Consider the following 23,274-nt stretch of genomic DNA (forward strand, 5'->3'; position numbering starts at 1 on the left):
TCTCTCAATAGGAGGATATTTAATCCACCTTGCAGCTCAGCTCTGTCCAACTTCTTTGCTTATCTTTAAGCTATTGTTTTCTTGTGACCGTTTATACTTAAAAATTCACAGGGCATGAATGAGTATGACAAACATAAATATCCCTGATCTGTGTATAATTATCTGATGAAGGTCAAATAACTCAAAATGGATTGTTTACACTTTCCAGCAATACCGAATAGTTACTCATCCTGCTGTAGGCCAGAAAATGTTTGGCCGTACTTCTCAGCAATGATCAACAGACACGCCAGACTAAAAAATATATAAAACTTGAAAACTAACAGCCAGTCAGGGTTTGAGATACAGCATATAAACCATTTGGTGTTAGGGGTGTGTACTGTATATTAGACAGAGGTGATTGAACTCTAGTTTATAGGTTAAAGGTGCTTTAAATCCTAGTTTATTCTGACGATAGCAAATCCTATTTCCCGACTTGTGTTATCCGAGTAACCAACTTGTAAATATAAGCTATTAATCATGTTCATATCGTCTTTATAGTTTACACATATTTTACTTCATGTAAAGTGTTACCAGTATCTCATTTTCTCTGTGTGTACAGGGAACTCACTTTTTAGAATGTGCTCTGCTTTGTTGACCTTTCCACCAGTAAAATCCAATTTCCGTTTGATTTGGGCTCACTTTTTTTGTATTTTGCATTTTGTGATTAGTGCTAATTGCAGAGTGTGTTCACTGTGACCATGTTAGCATGCTAATATTGAAGCACTGCTATAGATACAGCCTCATGGCTGCAGACTATCGGATTGTTTAAAAGTTTAACTGGGCCTCTCTGTCTTGCGCAGATGATGGAGCAGGAGAGCTCTCAGGAGCTCATGAAGGCAGTGTCCTCCCTGTTCCAAACTGGGGGTCCTTCCTCTTTCACCCAGTTGATGTCCAGCGTGTCAAGTCTCTTCTGTGGATATCCTGAGGGTGGGGGCTCTAGGGTCCTGTCTTTCAACTGGTATGAAGACAACAATTATAAGGTGTTTCTGGGGGTCAATGGCACCAAAAACCACAACTATGCCTATGATGATACTACCAGTAAGTAAAGAGGGATTTAAAAAAAATACTCTACTCAAATATAGTATTAAGACTGTACTTGTTACAGATAAAAATCACAGAAACAGAAATATACCTGTACCTGCTGTATATGATAGCGCTATATATGATAGTGTTTTGCAGACACCACAAGTAGTTATAGTATGACTTTTTTGAAATCTAAAACAACGAGTAAAAAATATCACAAGTTTGCATCACAACACATACTCATGAAAATGTCACAGCTCTGATGCCTGCTGTGACATTCAAATTGTCCAAATGTCACAGAGTTATACATTTTCACGCTTACACAACCTGCAAACACCTCTCTTTCATTTGGAATGAAAAGTTTAGATTGGAAGTGACTGGTTGACCTGGAAAGAAAATACTACAACGGCCATTCAGTTTCACTCGTTCAGTGCTTTTCATCATATAGTTTCATTCAACATGAAGGAAGAAATAAATGTGCTGTAATTAAAGTGTGACTTAAGAAAAAAATACCAGTCAGATATAGTTAAATATTAGAAAAACACACCTTCTTACTTCACGTATTTATTTCTATTTATGCAAATGCAGTCTTTACCTATGCTTATTGTGTATTTGTTACATGTCGTTTGCATTCATTAGCATGAGAAGGTGGGACAGAACTAATTTCACAAGCATAAAGAAAGATGTTTAGATCACTCAGTTATCATTTGGACAGAGTTTGCCTCAAAAGGCAAAATTTGTTCCAGAAAGTTGGCTGATATGCTCTGATTGGCTTTTTTTTTTTTTAATATTAAGATTCTTTAGTTGATCATTTATTACGTCTGAATGCTTGAGACTTATGGAGGCCATAAGGAAAAATGATTATATATGAATACCATTTGTTTCTCATTCTCTTCATCTTTCCCTACCCCTAGCTCCCTTCTGCAATGCCCTGATGCAGACCCTGGAGTCCAACCCTGTCACGAAAATTGTGTGGAATTCAGTCAAGCCCCTGCTGATGGGAAAGATCCTTTACACCCCCGACTCCCCCGCAGCCCGCAAGATATTAAAGAGTGTGAGTGAGACCACCTCCAGCCTGACCCATCACCTCTCTCCCTTTTCCAACTCACTTTTGCCCCACTTCTGCGATTCTTTCAACACTCAGTATCAGTGTAGATGCATACAAACCAACCACCCACCTTTGGAATGAGCTGACTAAAGAAGCAGAGGAAAGCAAAGGGATGGTGGCGGTGATGGGGGTGAGGGGTAATGTGATGCAATGTGAGGGATGGGAAGAGGAGGGAGAGAATTCAGTATAAGTGTGGGGGCGCGGCAGTGGAAGGAAAAACAGATCTGTTATGTCTCTTTTAATCCTCCTGACACGAGACAGAGTGGGGTTTCGAGAGTTTTGAGCAGCGTTTTGAATGTAGCCAAATTACATAATGTAACATTCCATTGTTATCCGCTGTATGTTGCAGCTTAAACCTTAGATAAAGTGTTAGTGGACTTTTTTGATCTCTCCTTTTTTTGTTTTTAACTGACACTATCCTTTAACAACTGACACTTCCACCAAACTCATTACTCACAGTGTATTTAGCACAGAATGCAAACGCTTTGTGTTAAATATGCTTTTGTTGTACTACTCTGGAAATATTTTTCAACTTTCATAGGATGTGTGTATTTGTGTTTGTCCAGGCCAACACAACCTTTGAGGAGCTAGAGAGGCTCCAAAATATGGCCAAGGCCTGGGAAGAGGTGGGACCTCAACTCTGGGCTTTCTTCCAAAACAGCGTTCAGATGAACATGATCAGGGTATGATTACTGCACAATCCTGCACACTAATTTAATGCACATTTGCACATCAACTCTCCTTACTACCACTGACATTATATAAAGAGATGGACACAGCCACTGTGAATCCACCCATTAGTTTGTGAAATCCTATTTTGAGCCCTTCATTTCATTACTTGGATAATAAAATAAAGTAAAAAAACAAACAAAACAGCAGGCTTTTTAGCAAGCTGCATCCATATATATATACACTGCTGATACTGGCATCTTTATTAGTACTCCTGCTCAGCTGTTTGTAATTGGAAATATTTAATCAGCCAAACACATCGCAGCAACTTGATGCATTTAGGCATGCCGACATGGTCACGACAACCTGCTGAAGTAGAAACTGAGCATCAGATTGAAGAAGAGTAGTATTTACCTGTGGAGTGTTTTAGAAACTGCTGATTCACCAGGATCTTCATACATAACCATCTCTAGTGTTTACAGCATTTCTGGGTGAAAATGCTGTGTTGACTACTTCAATCAAATAGGAAACCAACAGTAACTCAAATAATACATTTTGCAAAACAGCATCTATAATTGCACAATCCATGAAGCAGATGGGTTACAGCAGCAGAAGACCACACTGGGTGCCACTCCTGTCAGCTGAGAACAGGAAACTGAGGCAACAATTTGAGGCTCACCAACATTATAATTGAAGATTGGGAAAAATGTTGCCTGATCTGATTGTTCTGATGAATGCTGTGAGATTCAGATGGTAGGGTCAGAATTGGCATAAACAACATCTTTCCTCGTAACATTTCAGATTCCTGGTGGTGATGTAATTGTGTGAGAGATATTTTCTTGACACATGTTGGGCTCCTTATTACTAAATGACCATCAATTAAACACCACAGCCTACCTGAGTATTGTTGCTGACTATGTAACAAAGCTCAAATCATCTCAAACTGTTTTTTTGAACAAGACAGTTGCTTCACTGTACTCAAATGCCATCCGGAGACACGAGAACTTAATCTAGTCGAGCACCTTTGGGATTTAGTTGAACAGCAGATTCACAACATAGATGTGCGGCCAAAAAATCTTCCACAGCTGCATGATGGGGGCTTGAGCCTATACCAGCTACCATAGGGCGAGAGGCAGGGTACACCCTGGACAGGTCATCAGTCTGTCGCAGGGCTAACATAGAGAGACCCCACTGCAAGACAGACATTTGCATTAAAAATGCTCCTGAAGGGACCCCAAACATGGATGAGTTCAGTGACTTGAATTAACAGGTGATATTTCATAGATGACTACCAGCTACAGCTGCCTGTGTTAGTTTCCACCTGTCAGGTACTGAATAATCCACTCAACCATCTGATTCAGTTCTGTGACTGAGTGGTTTGTGATTATGTGTGTGCTGTCAGTCAGCAACCTCAAACCTAGTAAAGCAAATTTAAAGTCTTTCTATAACTAGTATTATTTAACCGCCCCCCCCAGATACATTTAAAAGCACTAGCTAGTTGAATATTATGTCCACCCACATTATGTCCATGTCTACCTAGCATAGATAATTTGTTCCCAGTTAATTACTCCTGATATTTAGAGATTCATATTTATGGCCTCTAACATAAGGTTGGTCAGCACAACCTTGAAAATGTTAAATTTTACTCCTTACTCTACTGTGTAGCCACCTGAATCAAACATTTTCTTCTACATGAGCATGTATTGTACTGTATTTCTATTATGCACAGTAACTCTAATCTCTCTCACTGAAGGATACACTGAGGAACCCAACGGTGATGCATTTCATGGACAACAGTCTGGTGGGAACTGAATTTACCACAAAAGACATTCTCAACTTCCTCTATAATGGACCAGAGCGAGAGCGAGAGGCGGGCATGCCAAACTTTGACTGGAGGAACATTTTTAACATCACCGACCAGCTCATACACATGTTCAACCAGTATGGAGAGGTTAGTAACCTGTCTCTATTTCTGTGTCTCCCTACTTTTTTCCTCAATTTTGCACATTCCTATGACAAGGCATTTGGCCTTTTTGGTAGGCTTTGTCTAAATTCTACAGACAAGAGCGTCTGTCTCCCAGGTCTTCTTCCTGGAGACTGTGCCAGGCTTTTTGACACAGGGCACAACCACTTAGCACAGCTCTTCCATACAGCAGCCTGAAAGGTGGCAAGAACATGTTTGCTGTCACCCCCTTCCCTTGTTTCCATTGTACATTCAGTGATAAAGTAGAGAGTAGATGGGAATGAGTCACCCCCCTCAAAACCCAGTGCTTTTTTAGTGTACAGCACTTCATTCAAACAAACTCCTGTGCTTGCTACATAAAAGAGGGCAAATCACTCTATCCATCCTTCACGCCTTCTCTCTCTTCTTGTGTCTGATTAAAAGGGGGTAGGGTTTGGATTTTGGAAAGAGCCCTATCATTGCAGGCACCTCAATCTACCCTTTGTCTCCTAGTTTAGTGCCAAGACCCTTCAGAGCTCCACAAACAATCCAGGGGGATTTAGCAAATTAGATATAGCTGTCAGTAATCACTGGGCCATAGGATAACTGCTGTAGTTAGCATGAGGTCCTCTTACTCTGTCAGGGGTATGTTTCTCACACTGGCATCCTATTGGAACATGTGTATCAGTGAGGCTCCTTCTTCTCAGCCCATCTCTGAGAGAACATCATTGTGTAGTGACTGTGTGTTCACATAAAGATGAATGGGAAGTGATCTCTTGTCTGTCTTTGAGTGCTCTGGGGGTATTGTACAGTAATGTGAATGAGGACATTAGACACGGTCTACATGGGAGTGTGAGAGTGGGGTTAGAGAGCTGTATCTATGGTGTACATAGTGGGAGTTTCACATGGTAATTACACACGTGGTAAATAAATATAGCAAGTGTGTGTGAGAAAATGAGAGTTGCGATTAGCGTGTGTACATTAAATGGATTTTGCTTTCCTGCTTGCATATATGAACATGCCTATGTTTGCCACTGCACCATGAATATAGTGGCTCACATTTTCCCATGTGGCCAGATTACTCCACTGAAAAACCCATAAAAACAACAACAATGATTTAGGATTCAGCTCAGAAAATAGATGCTTAGAAAATAAGGAAACACGATTTGCTTCCAGTATTTCATGGTAGTTATAGTGTTCAGCATCTAATCTAATGCATAATCTAATTAGAATCGTACATGCACTTGCATACTGTTACATCGATTTAGATGTTATAGAAGAAAGGGTTATATATTTTTTCTTCTGTCAGCACATTGAACAACGCCACTGCTTAAAAGGCATCAGTAACCACACATACATGAAAACATAAATATTTATACTTGCTAAATGCTAAATCATCGCCCTGTTTCACTGCTTCTTATGAACACAAATCCACATCCTCCTCCATGTTTCTCTGTCTGCAGTGCGTTAGTCTGGATAAGTTTGTGGCCTACACAGACGAGTCCCAGATGATCCATGAGGCTTTGCACCTGCTGGAGGAGAACAAGTTCTGGGCTGGCGTGGTCTTCATGGACCTGTATCCCTGGACCACAAGTGTTCCGCCGCATGTCAAGTACAAGATCCGCATGGATATTGATGCGGTGGAGCGTACCAACAAGATCAAAGACAGGTCAGTAATGAATGACTACTCAACATTTGTAACCCCCTAAAATAAAGCTAAATGACAGCTTTTGTTGTACCTTAACCACTGCACTCAGAAAGTATCCAAATCCCTGAAGCTTTTCACATTTTTTTATATTGCACTGACAAGCTAAAAGTGTTCAAATTAGATGTTCTTTTGTGATCAATTTGCACTCAGTCCCCCTCCACAATTATGAAAATTCTTTAAACTGATTACAAGGATGGAAGAAAAAGAAACATTCAGTCGACAGACCTTGAAATGTAGCCCAGGCTTTGCTGCATTTAATATTCCCAAGAGCACATTGAGTGACCTCTATAATTCTTAAACTGAAAAGGTTTGGATTCAAGAGGGTGACTATATGATCAAACTAAGCAACTGGGTGAGCAACTCTTACAAAGTGAAAACCTGCGTGTAGTTTACAAAAGTTCTTCTAAAGGACTGTCAGAAAGTAGAAATTAGGTGATTTGGTCTGATTAAACCAAGATTAGACTGTCTGACATCAATTCTAAGCACCGTGTCTGGAGAAAGCACCCCAAACAGTGCACTATGGTGAGCATGATGCAGGGGTGGGATTTTCTTTTTAGAGCCAACACAGGGAGAATGGTTAGGGTTGAGGGAATTGAGCTAATGGGGTGGCTGTAGCTTAGGTGGCAGAGCAGGTCAGCCACTAATCAGAAGGTCGGTGGTTCGATCCCAGGCTGCATGCCTAATATCCTTGGGCAAGATACTAACCCCGTGTTTGCCTACTGGTGGTGGTCAGAGGGCCCGGTGGCGCCAGTGTCCGGCAGCCTCGCCTCTGTCAGTGCGCCCCAGGGCAGCTGTGGCTACAATGTAGCTTGCCATCGCCAGTGTGTGAATGGGTGAATGACTGAATGTAGTGTGAAGCGCTTTGGGGTCCTTAGGGACTAGAATAGCGCTATACAAATGCAGGCCATTTACCATTTACCATAATGGAGCAAAGCACAGAGACATCTTCCATCTCTGTGCTTTAAATGAAAACAAACTCCACTGGGCTCAAGACCTCAAGGTGGGTTGAAGGTTCACCTCCAAATAGAACAATTACACTAAGGACACATAAATCCAATACCGGAGTGGTTTGGGGACAGCTCTGTGAATGTCAATGAGTAGGTTGTTGGAGAGACCTGAAAATGTCCCTCAAAAACTAAGAGGATTTTCAAAGAATGACAGAAAGTCGTGAGCCAAGGAATCACTGTGTCATAGCAAGGAAACCCTGCTTCAAAGCCGAAGGTGCTTTAGCAACAAGCTGAATAAAGTGTCTGAATATTTAGATTTGTGTGACAGTTTTTCCTGCTGTGCAGTAGTTTAAAGAAAATACAGTTTTGAGCATAACATGTGAAAAAGTAAAGCGTCCTTGCAGTCTAACCCATGTTTTTGATGCTTTTGTTTCATTGGAGTAATTATTTATTTTTTCGATGCCAAAAATATCTGAAAAACTTCCTCTTTACTGTTTAAATTAATTTATCTTGGGACCAAACAAAGAGCTCGCAATTATAATAAACATCTTTGGCAAATAACAAAAGCCATTCATGGGCTTTAATTGTACTTAATTAAAAGTAGAAATAAAATTGATTAGATCCATCAATATCATTTTAAAACCAAAACCAATATCATTTAAAGCACTAAATATCCCTGTCAGCTTGGTCCTAGATTTTTTTAAAATCTTGTTACTGCCACTTTAATGAGGCAATTTATATGGATTTGTGACATTCCCCAGAGGAAAAGCTTCTCTCGCTGTCTTCCAAAGGTTTTTGGCTGTTCCATACCTGCCCTTTCATCCAACCATGTGTAGCTCTTACATGCATTTCCCCTTTCTCTTTGATCTCTTTTTCATAAGCAGACAGTATGTCAATATCCCCCGGGGTGAACAAGCAGATTTAGCTGTTTGCAGCACACCAGCAGGCTGTAATGGAAGCAGTGGGACTCCTGCCGCTATACAATTGAATAATCAGATTGTAAAAGAGCTTTGAGTCAGACTTATCCGCTTAAGTAAAATCAGCGTGCACAGCGTTAAAGACTTTGGCTTTAGGATAATTTATGGTGGAAAGAAAATCAGTGGAGATTGTGGCCGGGATTATTTAATACAACTACAACAACAAAAGCTTATATATTACTCTGATGTGATGACAAACACCATAATCGTGTAGATCTGGACATCTTTCATTCTTCTGTGTCCTCTCTCTCAGGTACTGGGATCCTGGTCCTAGAGCAGACCCCATGGAGGACCAGAGATACATCTGGGGAGGTTTTGCTTACCTGCAGGATATGATTGAACACGGCATCATTAAAATTCACACAGGCAACGACTGGCCACTCGGGGTCTACGTCCAGCAGATGCCATATCCATGCTACGTAGATGACCTGTGAGTTTACCAGTCACTGCAGTCCTGCAGCATTTTTCACAATATGTCTTTTCATTAAGAAAGCTCTAAAAAGAAATAGATAAAGCACTTGCTGCACATCAGAAAGTGTAACAGTGCTTTAGAGGGCTGCAAAACCTATTATTAATAGAATAATATACAATTAATTGCAGAATAAAAATGATGCTCCTACATATACTGTCCATGCAACTGATTCAATTTAACCTAAATTGGTGTATAGTTAAGATGAAGCTTTAATTTATTAATAGATGCGTTGAATAACTGTCCAACTCGGTGATTAACTGCTTAACTTCTTTTTGTGTGGACAGGTTTTGTAACTGAATTTCAGTAGGTTTCAAAGCCCAGTCAAGCCGACTCAGACATACAGTAGAATGAGAATGAAAACTCACATTATGAATTAAACATTTTCAGACTAATCAGCCAACTTGAGTGCTGGTTTGTTGAAAGCTAAGCCAAGGACAGTAAAAAGGTAAATTAAAAAAGTCTGCTGTTGCTTTCATGCCATTCATCTTGGTGGCTCTTGTTTGAACGTAGAGTTGGGTATTGCTGTTTATTGCAGTCTGTATTAGTGCTATTCTAGTTATTATCAATGGAGGAACCAAATGTGTGAACATTTCTAGTAGGCGTACTACACTACACTGAATTTCCTCTCTAGAATACAGCCTTTTTTTTGGAAATATGTGCTGCTCTTTTGTCTGACTAAAATTGAGATTAATGCATTCTGTGCGGAGAGATCACAGAATCAGTGTAATCCTAATTCCTTCCTCTCTCCTACTTCCACTCTAGCTTCATGATCACACTGAACCGCTGCTTCCCAATATTCATGGTGCTGGCCTGGATCTACTCTGTGTCCATGACAGTGAAGAGCATCGTGCTGGAAAAGGAGCTCCGTCTTAAAGAGACCCTCAAAGCCATGGGGGTCAGCAATGGAGTCATTTGGTACACGTGGTTCATCGACAGTTTCCTCATGATGACTGCGAGCACAGTACTGCTGACCTCTATTGTCATGGTAAGAAAACACAAAGAGCTGGAGAGAAAAGGTGGAAAAAAGCTGAAAGTAAGACTGAGGGTGTTTTGTCAGCTCTTAAGAGCATGTTTATTCAAACCTGCAGCTTGACCCTTGGGCCTATATGTTATATTTGCTATCAAAGCAGTTTTAATTTGATTCCTCAGCACAAAGTGGCCTGCATGGCACATTACTTTGTTTTGAAGTAAACTTATTTGATAGTAGATTTGTTATTTAGTTCTTGAACTCAGTTAACATGTTATTAATGTAATAAAAATGCAAAAACCAGTTAAATAACGAATCCTCGTATAAACTAATTTATGCTTGAGAGGTTTAATTACTGTGACCTTAATTATAGGGCCCAAAAATACTTTGTGGCTCCACACAGATGGAAAAATTGCTAAATATGTCTCTTTTGAATAGTAAAGGTTGCCATACCAAAAGGTTGTTTTGGAGGGTTCATGTTTCACAGGGTTTAATGCTGCCCTCTTGTGGATCATATTAACACACACACACACACACACACACACACACACACACACACACACACACACACACACATATATTTTATGTGTTTTTCCTCTCTCTACCTTTTTTTAAACCCTAAATGTGCATGTTTAAATGTGAAAGTAAAACTCGCTGCAGAGATAGTCATGCTCTATATATATCTCCTTTTTAATCTCAGGGTGGCAAAGTGTTGCATTACAGCGACCCGATCCTTGTCTTCTTCTTTCTGATGACTTTCACTCTGGCCACCATCATGCAGTGTTTTCTGATGAGCGTGTTCTTCAACAAGGCCAACCTGGCAGCAGCCTGCAGTGGCATCATTTATTTCACCCTCTACCTACCTCACATCCTGTGCTTTGCCTGGCAAGACCGCATCACCAAGAGCATGAAACTGGCTGCAGTATGTTTATTTTTTTGTTTAAAGTACAAAATCAGACCTGAAGTTATGCTTTTCAAGCATAGTAAATATGATTTACAGTGCTTAACACATTCATTAAACTACTAATGTATAGTTTATACTATAGTTCCCCCTGCATATACTGAGTAATCCAACAGTATATGGTGTATTTTTTATAAATATGTCAAATTACTGTTATTTACTTCCATTTCTGAACAGAAAGAATTGTTTTAGCGGTTGAATGCTTGATTAATTTCTATGAATTCAGTCGTTTTGCATCATAAATAACAATAAAATTTTAAGTTTTAAACAAGTTTTTAACAGATTTCAAAAATATTTGTGCTGTCATGTTTTATGACGAGTCTAATAAATTAGTTAAGCGCTGTATTTAAGTAAATCTCATGGTAAACATTAGCAAATTTAACCCAGCTGACTTTCATGCCTACACACAGATATTTAGCAACAAATGAAACGAGTGATCATCCTGTTTTTTTTTACCCCTCATGTTTTTCAGAGCTTGTTGTCACCTGTGGCCTTTGGCTTCGGGACAGAGTACCTGTCACGGTATGAGGAGCAGGGTTTGGGCCTGCAGTGGAACAACATTAAGACCAGCCCCTTGGAGAAAGACACTTACTCCTTTCTCACCTCCATCCTCATGATGATTTTTGATGCTGTCCTCTATGGTATCCTGGCCTGGTATCTGGATAATGTTTTCCCAGGTTGGGCTTACTTTATATTCTACAGTATTTTAGCAATTAATTGATAGTATGAGCTTATTACTAATAAAATCAAACTATTTGTGTCTGCCCATTAGGACAGTATGGCATTGGTCGGCCATTCTACTTCCCGTTCCAGCCCTCCTACTGGCAAAGACCTAAACCCTCACACACAGAAACGGCAGACAGAGGTTAGTCAACAACAGAGCAGCACTATGACTAAAACAGGAGTCAAAGAAATGAATTTCTACCTTTATTCTTTATGTTTAAAATTGCGGCTAGAAGGGCAAATTATTCCCAGAGGAATAGTGTTGTTGTTCCATTGAATGTCAATATAAGGTGAAGTTAAGGCTCATCCAGCCCATCCCATCAGTGTCAGAGCTGGAAGTAAAATCTAAAGCTTAGTAAAAGACAGATAATAGGGTGTCTGCACTTTGAGTAACTGTCCTTATAACCATATGATGGGTCAACAAAGCAGTGTATTATTTGAACAAAGAAAAGATTAGGTGCTTTCTTTCTTCTTTCTTTTTAACTGGAGAGTAAAAATCAATATGCAACTTCAGCGCTTTCATGGTGATGATTTTTAATTATAGGCCTGGTAAAACTTTGATCAAAAAGCATGCTAGTAAGCTGATGTACTGTCTATTCCTTATAGTTCCTGAGAAACCTGAACCAGAAAACCAAGAGAAGGATATCGAGAGCACACCAGAGACAAACACCTGTAACGGCTCAGCCAGCAGGAAAATCTGCAAACACCAAAGTAAGAGGGAGCAGCGGGAGAGACAGAGGGAACTGCTGAAACAGCAAGAAGAAGCGCCAAACCAGGAGGACGGCCAGGACTCGGGAAATGAAGGTGATGACACAAATACAGAAGAAAAGCTCAGAATGCTGAAACAGTAACTTTGACTACACTTCACAGACTAAACAAGGAGAAGGCATACTAGATAATGACACAGTTGGAGAGAGATGCCACACTGCATGTGAGGAACTCTCTGGGGGCACCTGGTGGAAACATGCAAATCCTGCAGCAGACTGGAAAAACACAGGGGAAAACGGAAAATGACAAATTTGTGCTGATTAGAAGCTGTAATTATATTGTTATTAGGGAAACTGCTGGGACAAGGCCTCAGTCAGGTTAGTGAAAGGAAGGGAAAATAGTATTAGGTAGGTAAAATACTGAGAAATCAGACTAAAAACTCTCTTTCCTCTAAGTGCTCTCAGAAACTTTCTTTCAGAAAGAATTCCATCAAATTAAAATAAACGTTGAGAGCTACTGTGTTATTTCTGTCATGTTTTGATAATATTTTCGATCTCTTTTTGCATGCAGACCAGCCGTTCTTTGAGCCTGACCCAGTAGGCCTTGTGATGGGGGTGCAAATTCAGGATCTGGTGAAAGTCTTTGATGGAAGCTCTCGTCCAGCTGTCAACTGCCTCAACATTAATTTCTATGATGGGCAGATCACATCCTTCCTGGGGCACAATGGGGCTGGAAAAACCACGACAATGTAAACTGGAATGTTGTTGTATGAGGGTTTCTTATAGAAAGTACACTGATTTTTAAAAAAACACACACTGAAAAGATGTAAAGGGAATTCATGTAGTGTGTCTGAGCGGCAATGATTCAGCAACATTTCAGATTTGAATGGCTTTCACAGAAGCCTCTATGCATTTTGGAAGCTCCCTGCAAGGGTATTTCATTAAAACTTGACAATCGTTTTTAAAAAGTCTTTAAAAATGATCTACTCAGAACTTTCTGTTTGGTTTAGATTCAAACTGAATTTTGATAGCTACTTAAAGGTTGGTAACACCTGTTTATGATGCTCTGTTTCTGGTTTTTGCAGGTCCATCCTGACCGGGCTCTATCCTCCCACATCTGGCACAGCCTATATTAACGGGAGAGACATTAGAACTGACATAGACATTATACGCACGTCAATGGGGATGTGTCCTCAACACAACATCCTCTTTAACCAGTAAGTTCTATTTTAGGTAATTTAATCAACTAAACAACCAACAACAATATTAGTAACTTTTAAGTTATTCAATCATTCACAATCAGCCTTCTTACAGAAACGTCTCACTTACTGCTGCTGTGTTTTGTACCAGTCTTACAGTAGAAGAGCACATCTTGTTCTATTCACTGCTGAAAGGTCGGACCCAGGCGGAGGCAGAAAGGGAGGTCGAGGACATGCTTGTGGACCTTGGGCTGCCTCACAAGAGAGATGATGAGGCTCAGAACCTCTCAGGTCATTGCTTGTTTCTCTTTGTGTGTGAGAGAAAGCAGGAGAAAAAAAATCGCTTTTAAACATCTGTTCTATTCACATTAAAGGCGGCATGCAGAGGAAATTGTCGGTGGCTATGGCGTTTGTCGGAGGGTCAAAGGTCGTCATCTTAGACGAGCCCACCTCAGGAGTGGACCCCTACTCCAGACGATCCATTTGGGACCTCTTACTGAAATACAGAACTGGTAAAAGCTGTCTGTAAAGTCACATTTAATGGTCTGGTCCACACTTTAACTCTCTCAGTAACTTCATTTTGTAACTCTTAAAAGGTGTTTTTTATCCTCAAGTTGACTTTTCACTGTTCCAGAATTTACTGAAGAATGAAAGAAAGTCTTTTGAAGCTGTACAGCTCCCCTGAGGCACTTGGATTTTGTAGAGAACTGATCAAAAGGGGAAAATTCAACTGGGTGGCTACAACAAAAGACAGAATTTTAGTCATAAAACCAATAAATTCTGCATCCGCTGTAAAAGCACTGAAAAGCTTTGGTATCACACACTACTTTGTTCATGTACAACAAGCCAAGATTTTGATAAAAGATCGCTCCTTGTGCAGGCCGCACTGTGATCCTGTCCACTCATCACATGGATGAGGCCGACCTGTTGAGCGACCGCATCGCCATCATCTCCAAAGGGCAGCTGCACTGCTGCGGGTCCCCCCTATTCCTCAAAAACTGTTTTGGAGTTGGTTTCTATTTGACGCTTGTACGGAGGATAAAGGACCTCAGGAAGAAGGAGGTGAGGATGAACTTTTGTGCTTAATCAACCATCTGTAATGCTTCTCATCTCAGCAGGTTTCTGCACAGAAAACAAATCTGTTTCTACCACAGACATATGCAAGAGAATACGTGATTTTTGTCTGCTCACTTTTTAGTCAGAAAATCCTCTTTTTCTTCTTTTGCATTGTTCAAGGTGTTATTTTCTATTTTTGTCAGAATAACTGCGACTGTGCCTCAGACTGTTCGTGTTCCTGTTCCATCTGCACCAGATATAAAGATGAGTCTCAGAATCAGTTTCAGCACCTAGACAGAGTTTTGGATGGTAAGTGGATATCGTATATCCCTTTAATCTTCCTCCTCATGAGCAATGCCTCAGGAGTTGGTTTGTTTTTGCGTCTGTCTATGTTCTCTTGTTTTTCTGTTCCACTGAAGACAAAGTTTACACAAAATGTAGATTTTGGAAGACAGTTTTGGAAAACGAAAGGATTTTGGCTCGCTCTTTCTTCTTCAAGGTGTGTTTTGGAAAGTAGAACTCGGTTTTCAAGTTCAAGTTAAGTTTTGTTTTAGGGTAAGGACGAGGATAAGGGTGCGGCTACCACACCGGATATCAGAGAAGTCACTGTAACAATACTATTGGCTAAGAGCAACATTAGAGGTAGCACATTTTAAAATTGGTGCATTGGGCTTAAAGCAAAGCCCCAGCTTCTCAAGACTCTCAGGACTCTGCTTGGTTCAGCTATGGTTTTACCCTCTTTTACCCACTTGGCCCATTTAACACTAGAATATATGCGACTCTTTTACACTTTTCATCTATCATGCTAGCTCTGACTTATGTTATCATTAGCAGCAACTGGGCAACTGGTAAATAGAGTTTAAAGGCAATCAGCTAAACTGATAAAGACCAGATCCACACGGTCCAACTATCAACACAATGTTGAACTGTTAGCCATAAAGTAACTGGTGCTGATATTATCATATGTGTGTTATTAACTCAATATCTGTATCTATGAGTGGAGTCATATAAGTGATGCTTAATGAATGTGGACAAGGGTATTATTACTATTACTATTAAAAAAAATGCCCAAAATACTGCCTTCAAAAATGTAATTATATGTAAATTTCCATATATTTTGTTACATGAGAACAATGTCAAATGTTAGAGTTAATAGAATCTGGTAAAATGAAGTTTACTTGATTGGTATGCATTAATTATTTGAATAAACCAGCCTTTATGTATGTCAGAGGTATTTTATTCAAAATGATTGCTTTATGTTTACTGAGAGAATGAAGAATAATTTTTTGACTCTAGGCTTGTGGTGTTGTTATATATAAGAAACAAAGCCAAAGGCAATTGAGATAATAAATGTTTGAACTGTCTGTGATTATAATTATAATCCTGGCAGCGATGAGGTCATCAGTATTCAGATGACTTACATACACTCACTCACTTTATTAGGCATACCTGGCTAGTACTGGGATGGACTGGGTTGGTCCATATTGAGGTAATAGCACCACACAGTTGCAGTAGATTTACTGGTTGCACATCTATAATGTGAATGTCTCATTCCACCAAATCCCAAAGGTGCTCTACTGGTTTGAGCTCTGATGGCTGCGGCGGTCATGTGAGTGCAGTTGGAGATGATCTGAGCTTTGTGACATGGTCAGCAACAATGCTCGAGTAGGCTATGGTGCCACAATAATTTTTAGTTGCACAAGTTTGTGCGCACAGACAAGGAATTTTACTTCGCTCTCTTCATGATATGGTTAAATAGGCAGTAACTAATTATGTAACTTAGTACTAAAAGGGTTCCGAAGTGTGTCAAGAAAATATCTTCTGTAGCTGTAGCTCAGCAGGTTCAAGCTGTTCTGCATCCTGCAGAGATTGTCTTCTACCTTGGTTGTAACAAGTGTTTATTTGATTGACTGTTGTCTTCCTTCAGCTTAAAGCAGTCTGACCATTTCCCGGCTGATGTCTGAAAACAAAAAAGGCATTTTCACACAGAGAACTGTTGTTCACTGGATATTTTCTCTTTTTCTGATCATCCTCTGTAAATCCTAGAGATGGTTGTGCGGGAAAATCCCAGTAGAGCAGCTGTGTCTAAGATTCTGTCTCAGAGCAGCTTGTCTAGCACCAACAATGATGCCACAATCAAAGTCACTTAAATCACATTTCTTCCCCCTTTTGATGCTTGGTTTGCATTCTAGAAGGTCGTCTCAACCATGCCTGTATGCTAATTATATATGCTTAAATGCACTACTGGCATCTCTGTTAATAAGCAGTTGAATAGGTGTAAATAATAAATGTATCGTACAGTGAAACTCCTGGTGCATAGCATCAGCCTTTTACAATAGAGCCCTGCCTAATAAAAATGTAGTACTAATGATAATAATAATAATATAATGTCATAATAATAATAAGTTTTTTCTTTTGTAAGTGAGCGCCCTCACAAGTGTAGCAGAGGAGCACGTGTGTGTGCAACCTGCTGAGTTGTTTATACGTTTCAGTATGGACTTGTTGAAATTTGCATCACTGGCCCACTTATCAAAGTTGTAAAACAGAACATAAACAGACAATTTTTTTTCACATTCCCAATTTAATGGTCATATTGACCCATGAGCTTGCTATTACTGTTCTGCCTGAGGACACGTACTTAAGATGCAACCCCGTGAAGCTGGTGAAGTGTAAATTTGCTCATGCGTTTATGTGCTTGAATAAAATTGTTTGTTTTTTGTTTTTTTGTTTTTTTTTGCATCTCAAGCAGTTTTTGTTCCTTTGTCCTTGTGTTGGTTTCTGCTATTTTGGGAACACTTTGCTCCTAAGTAGCTCATTTATATGTGAATTTCTGTCCTCTTTCCAGGGGATATAGACAGCATCACAAGTCTTATCCACCACCATGTCCCCGAGGCCAGGCTGATTGAGATGATTGGACAGGAGTTGACCTATTTGCTCCCCAGTAAAGGGTTTAAACATCGGGCCTATGCTAGCCTGTTTAGGGAGCTGGAGGAGACACTTGCTGATATGGGTCTAAGCAGCTTTGGCATCTCTGATACATCACTAGAGGAGGTACGGATGTCTGTTGTTTGTTGATACTGTGGATAGCTTAAGAGTCTTCAGAATATGTATTTATATTAAATTTTGGAAAGTTTGAATTTTGATAAACCCCGTTTGAAAATTCTGATAAATGAAATAAAGAGCCAGACATTGTAAGAGAAGTTTGTTTTTTGCCCTTATTAGTACTTTTAAAAGCTCTGAAAAGGTCAACATTTGTTTTCATTGGATGGATTAGAAAAATTGTGTACTTTTAAACATGACATGCCTCTGCAGCATTTTAACTATATTAATACATCTGTAAAGTTTTTTTTTAAAGACCAAGTGCTATAAGATTTCAGCTAATGTCTTTATTAGACTTGGATCCTGCATCTTTTCTTCTTTTCTCTTTTCTGCTGTTGCTTTCTACCTGCACACAGTTCTAGGGATTTGTCAGTTAAAAATTAAAAAAGAAAAAAGGGTACAATATATTCAGAACATAAAGGATGAACTTATACTACATGAATGAAAAGTTTTGAAAGTCAAGGAAGTTCTTTTTCTCTCTCTGCAGATATTCATAAAGGTCACTGCAGACGGAGAAGCTGCGAATAATGCCACCACTCCTGGTAAATACCACCACTGATATTCTCCATGGCCTTTTGCTGGAATTGAATTTCTGACCCTTTGCCCAGTCTCACACCTGTTTTTATTAGGCTGTTAGTGTTGCGTATCCTCGAAGTAGATTATACAACTGTGACTATAAAAGCAGCCAAAGTACTTGTTTAGATTTCAAGTGTGGTGTGGTGCTTCATTTGTCTTTTTTTTAACCCTCTAGTTTGTGTGCATATGTGTGTGTTTTTTGTTTCACTTATGTGTCCTGCTTCTAGAACAGTGGATGTTACAAGGGAGAAAAAATGGCTGCAATGTTGGCATAGAGGGAGATGAAGGTCAGAGCGTTAAGAGCCATTAGACTGAACTCTGGCAATATAAATGCTGTTTTTTGTCACTGAACCTGGGCCAATCAGATCTTTTTTTTCTTTCATCGATTAAATATTTTATTCCTAACTTTTTATGTGGGACTTTTCACATAAGGACAGTTATTTATAACACTCTGAAAGGCATTTATCCCAACCAGGGAAGCAAGTACCCCAGAGAGTACCTTTCCAGTAGCTAGGGGTACTATAACCATTAATTAAAGAAGTGACCTCAAAAAGTTAGGTAATGGGTAAGCAGTAAAAATAACAGCCAAAGGGAATGCATACACGATTAAAATGTAAAAGTGACTGGGTACTTTAGTCAACACTGAAAATTTCATACATATTATCTATGAATTGAATTCATAGACCCAGAAAGATTTCAGTTTATGATATTTTCATGAGAACAGCAGTTTTTCTTTTTTCCAAGTGCACATATATGTTGGAGTAGAAGTCTAACTAATTACATGACCTCTTTGACAGGTGTAGAAAAATTGTAAAGTGTAGAAATAAATTCTACATGGGTTAGATGAGGTTTTCAGAGATAATTATATACCCACTTCCATTTATATTTGATATTTACATGTTTACATATTTGATTCTTCATGTATGCACTTTCAAAGCAATAATATTTATGTGTTGAATTTACCTGAGGATAGGAATTCCTGGCTTCTGATTGGTTAGTGAAGTCACAGGGGGTCCGAACAAGGAAGTTGTGCGACGAGTGAACATGCTGCTAATTTAGCTTACATCCATCTCCATCTTACTGTTTATAATAGCTCAGAGAGATTTAGAACCACATAGCGATCCCTTCGGTTTCAAAAGTATGGCTAACTAAACTATTAATAAATAGTATGGCTAATTCATAGACTGCGGCTTAACAACTACAAGTCTTAGTTGAGGAAGAGATGAAACATGCTAAAATTACTAATGAAAGTATGGCTAACAGTTTTTTTTAAACAACAATATTTGGACATGGAAAGATAAAAGCTTGTACAAAAGTTGGAATTGTTTCCTGAGAGTACAGAATAATCTGTTAGTTATTGATTTACAAGAAAATTAGTCCAAAACAGCGAAATAGTAGACAGAATGTTGAACTAGTATCCTAGTTGCTATGGACGGGGGATACAAGTAACTGATTATAATGAGAAACATAATAAAATCAAAGCAGATTAGAAACATTATGAGATGAATTCACCTGAATATGAAATGAAAAATGTTGATGATAAAGGGTTTTAGTCCACCTGACATGATAACTCTGAGGTAAATCAAATTAGAAAATGATGACAACTGTTATACACTGCTGTGAATTTTTTTGTCCTGCGTTCTGATTTCTTATTTTACTGCATATTTGTCACAGTTAAATATTTCAGACCACCGAACAATTTTTAATATAAAGACAACCCAATTAAATACGAAATGCAGTTTTTAAATTATGATTTTATGTATTAAGGGATATAAACTATCCAAACCTACCTAGCCCTATGTGAAAAAATAATTGCCCCCTGACCTAATAACTATTTGTGTCACCCCTGCATTCAAGTGTTTGCAATAACTGGCAATGAGTCTTTCACATCACTTTGGAGGCATTTTGGCCTGGACGTTGTTGCAGAACTGTTTGAATTCATCTCATTGGGATGGTTTTGAGCATCAACTTTAAGATTATGCAAAGAATCTCAATCAAATTTACATAGAATACCTTTATTTTTATTACCTGAACCATTCAATGATGGATTTGCTGGTGCTCTTTTGGATCGTTGTCCTGCTGCACAACTAACATGTGCTTCAACCTCAGGGGACAAACTGATGGCCATACAGTCTACTTGAACATTTTCTTTTAGAGAGCATAATTCGTGGTTTCATCAATTATGTCAGGTCATCCAGGTCCTGAAGTAGCAAAGCCGCCATGAAAATCCTCAAAAAAGTTCAGCTTTTGTCTGGTGTGTCCACAGACAAAACGCTTGGAGACCATCAAGATATTTTTTGGTATTAGATCAGCCTTTTTGTTCTTTTTTGGTCAGCAGCGGTTTTCACGCTGCAGCTTTTCAGTAGATGCCATTTTTGCCCAGTCTCGTTCTTATTGTTAAATCATGAACTCTGAAACAAGTGAGGCCCGAAGTTCTTGCAATTTCTTTGGTAGGCTGGCCACTCCTGGGAAAGTGCACCAATTTGCACATAATGGTGCTCACTGTGGTTCACTGGAGTCCCAGTTGTGTTGTTTTTTAAAATCTTTCAACCAACTTCACTTTGTCAAGTGTATTCTTGATTCAACAAGAAATTAATAATTGATCATTTATTATTTATTCTTCGTCTGATATTAAAATTAGTTTCATGATTTGAAACATCTAAGTGTGACAAGTATGCAAAAAAGTACTATTCGAGCACAGAACATGTTTTCTGTGACCATTTAAATCCTTTTGTGTTAAGCCTCACTCAGCTTGAATGGCCCAGGTACAGGCTGCCTTAGTTAGAATTTAGTGTCTGTTTTTGCTGCTTATATGCTCTTTTCTATTTATAGTGCTGCATCAGATTCATATATTTACTCGCATTCATGCATTTGTGGTATTCAGAAAATATATTCATAATCCTCAGAATACTTTAGATGCCTTGCTCAGTGGATTTTAGTAGTAACACTCATTCACAGCCTGTTCCCACATGCAGATTATGCAGTTCATCTAAAATGCTTTGTTTTCTGTAGATATGGTTTTAGTGCTGCTTACTGTTTTCTTGTTGAACACAGAACATAATGGAGTGAACCCCACCAACCAGTCATCGGACAGCAGTGCAGGAAAGGGCTCCAGGCAGGTGAAAGGTGGATTTCTGATCCTGAAACAGTTCCATGCTCTGCTGGTAAAGAGGTTCCACCATGCCACACGAAGCCAGAAAGACTTTTTGGCACAGGTACAGGATCTCATAAACATGGGAATGACGTGATGAGTGAAATGGCTTTGTGGTTGCATTGTGTGGAGCATATAAACTAAATAGACTGGTGTGAGTTTCTTGAGGGACCTATTTGAATGAATTTGACGGTTTTAACAGATACAATGTGTTTACTGAGAACATTTTTTGAGCCAAATTTGTTTGGATGTATCTGCAAAAGTGTCCGCTTATTTTGCAAAACATTTTCTAAACTGTTGTTATTATGCTTGTGACTGTCTGATTCCAGATCGTCCTTCCTGCCAGTTTTGTCTTGATAGCACTGATCTTCACCATGATTGTCCCTCCTTTTGGAGAATATCCCAGTCTCACTCTGAGCCCCTGGATGTACGGACAGCAGTTCACCTTCTTCAGGTGTGAAGGCTTTAGATAAATCTTTCAGTAACATGTTGGATGATAGATATTTGCTTTTTTCTCCAATTTAATTTTCTTCTTTGTATTTTTTCATCACTGTATTAGCAATGAGAGGCCATATGACCCCAAAATGAAACACTTTATAGAGCGCTTGCTAAAGCCACCAGGCCTGGGCACGCGATGCATGGAAGGAGAACCCCTAGGGTGAGCATTATGACTAGAGATAACAACACTCCTTCTGCTACATCTTAGAGCACTGATGTCTATTTTCTTAGGGCTCATACAATGCCAGGAAACGGTATAGTCAAACAAACACATCTTTAAACTGTATCCATATGTATTTTTTTTTAATAGAAGCAAATCTGCAGAATCTGGATCTGGAATAACATTAAACTCATTTAAAAAAAAATAATATTCAAATTTGTTGTCAAATACTTTAATTTTAAGCTTCATACTTCCGTTTTTGAGTTATTAATCCAAAAGACTCAAAGTCATAACAGTCAGCTCCAAGAAGTTTGGAAGGAAAAAAAAAAGCAAAAGCAGTGAGAACAGAACTTTTTTTTTCAGTACAATAACAAGTAGCATTATACAGGGGAGTCCCGAATAAAGGTGGGAGGTAGTGACTAGACCACTCAATCTCTAGATGCTGCTGGCGTTGAAATAGAGTGAGCAGATGGCTGATGGAGACTTCGGATGAGACTCCAAGGACAGTCCGAATGAGCTGGGTGTAGGGAGGAGGAGGGATGAAAGGCACAGTGAGATATTACAATGAATTCAAAAAGCAGGAAAGTTTTGGAGAGCATAAGTAAAGTGGACAAGAGCTGCAAAATTAAAATTTAGACTTTTGACAAAAATGAAATAATGAAGAATTTAGGGCAGCAAAAAAACCTTATTGAACTCTTGCTTTAACTTCATTTAAATTATTTATTGCAGAACTGCAAAAAGCAAAAAAAGCTTCATTAAAAAAGAATAATCCAGTGGCTGAATTATATACAGTGGATGGTTAAAACTACAACTAAGTATATACAGTGCATAGATAGTAGCTTTACCGCATGAGTGATTTTACCTTTGCAGTTTAATTTCTTCACTCCTCTCCCTCCAGAGTTCCCTGCAGTAACAGGACCCCAGAGTGGGAGTATCCTGATGTCTCCCCAGCGGTTAGCAACATCTTACAAAGTCCTGCATGGAACCAGAGAAACCCATCACCTTCCTGCCAGTGCAGCACAAGTAACAAACTGACCATGATGCCCATCTGTCCAGATGGTGCAGGAGGTCTGCCCCCTCGCCAGCGACTGGAGCCAACGGAAGACACAATGCTGGATCTGACTGACAGGAACATCTCTGACTACTTGGTCAAAACCTACCCCAGTCTTATTAGAACTAGGTGAGTTTGAATGTAGTTGTAAACTGTACTCAAAAGGTAAAACCAGGTGGATTTAAAGAAGAAATACAAGTGTGTTAAAAACCCTCACAGAGCTGGAAAATATGTCCTAAAG

The 23,274-nt window shown here is 39.2% G+C and overlaps 1 protein-coding gene across 2 annotated transcripts in view; it reads left to right on the forward strand.

Annotated features, from left to right (window-relative positions):
• The window catches only part of LOC102216210 (retinal-specific ATP-binding cassette transporter-like), a 44,833-nt gene that overhangs the window by 9,554 nt on the left and 12,005 nt on the right, over positions 1 to 23,274 (forward strand). The window contains exons 9-32 of one of the 2 annotated variants that reach the window (XM_005729077.1): positions 840 to 1,077; positions 1,977 to 2,116; positions 2,737 to 2,853; positions 4,593 to 4,790; positions 6,245 to 6,450; positions 8,667 to 8,843; positions 9,648 to 9,870; positions 10,553 to 10,774; positions 11,286 to 11,490; positions 11,586 to 11,678; positions 12,143 to 12,340; positions 12,815 to 12,992; positions 13,329 to 13,460; positions 13,594 to 13,733; positions 13,817 to 13,954; positions 14,323 to 14,504; positions 14,702 to 14,807; positions 17,344 to 17,549; positions 18,085 to 18,139; positions 18,401 to 18,460; positions 21,228 to 21,388; positions 21,654 to 21,778; positions 21,884 to 21,982; positions 22,881 to 23,162. In XM_005729077.1, coding sequence (XP_005729134.1) covers positions 840 to 1,077; positions 1,977 to 2,116; positions 2,737 to 2,853; positions 4,593 to 4,790; positions 6,245 to 6,450; positions 8,667 to 8,843; positions 9,648 to 9,870; positions 10,553 to 10,774; positions 11,286 to 11,490; positions 11,586 to 11,678; positions 12,143 to 12,340; positions 12,815 to 12,992; positions 13,329 to 13,460; positions 13,594 to 13,733; positions 13,817 to 13,954; positions 14,323 to 14,504; positions 14,702 to 14,807; positions 17,344 to 17,549; positions 18,085 to 18,139; positions 18,401 to 18,460; positions 21,228 to 21,388; positions 21,654 to 21,778; positions 21,884 to 21,982; positions 22,881 to 23,162 — 3,881 coding nt within the window. The remainder of the gene's footprint in view (positions 1 to 839; positions 1,078 to 1,976; positions 2,117 to 2,736; positions 2,854 to 4,592; positions 4,791 to 6,244; positions 6,451 to 8,666; positions 8,844 to 9,647; positions 9,871 to 10,552; positions 10,775 to 11,285; positions 11,491 to 11,585; positions 11,679 to 12,142; positions 12,341 to 12,814; positions 12,993 to 13,328; positions 13,461 to 13,593; positions 13,734 to 13,816; positions 13,955 to 14,322; positions 14,505 to 14,701; positions 14,808 to 17,343; positions 17,550 to 18,084; positions 18,140 to 18,400; positions 18,461 to 21,227; positions 21,389 to 21,653; positions 21,779 to 21,883; positions 21,983 to 22,880; positions 23,163 to 23,274) is intronic. The other variant, XM_005729078.1, reaches the window with a different exon arrangement.

This window comes from Pundamilia nyererei, unplaced genomic scaffold (genome assembly GCF_000239375.1).
Source record: "Pundamilia nyererei isolate P.nyererei 1_Seehausen unplaced genomic scaffold, PunNye1.0 scaffold00031, whole genome shotgun sequence".
In the NCBI taxonomy this organism is placed as follows: Eukaryota; Metazoa; Chordata; class Actinopteri; order Cichliformes; family Cichlidae; genus Pundamilia; species Pundamilia nyererei.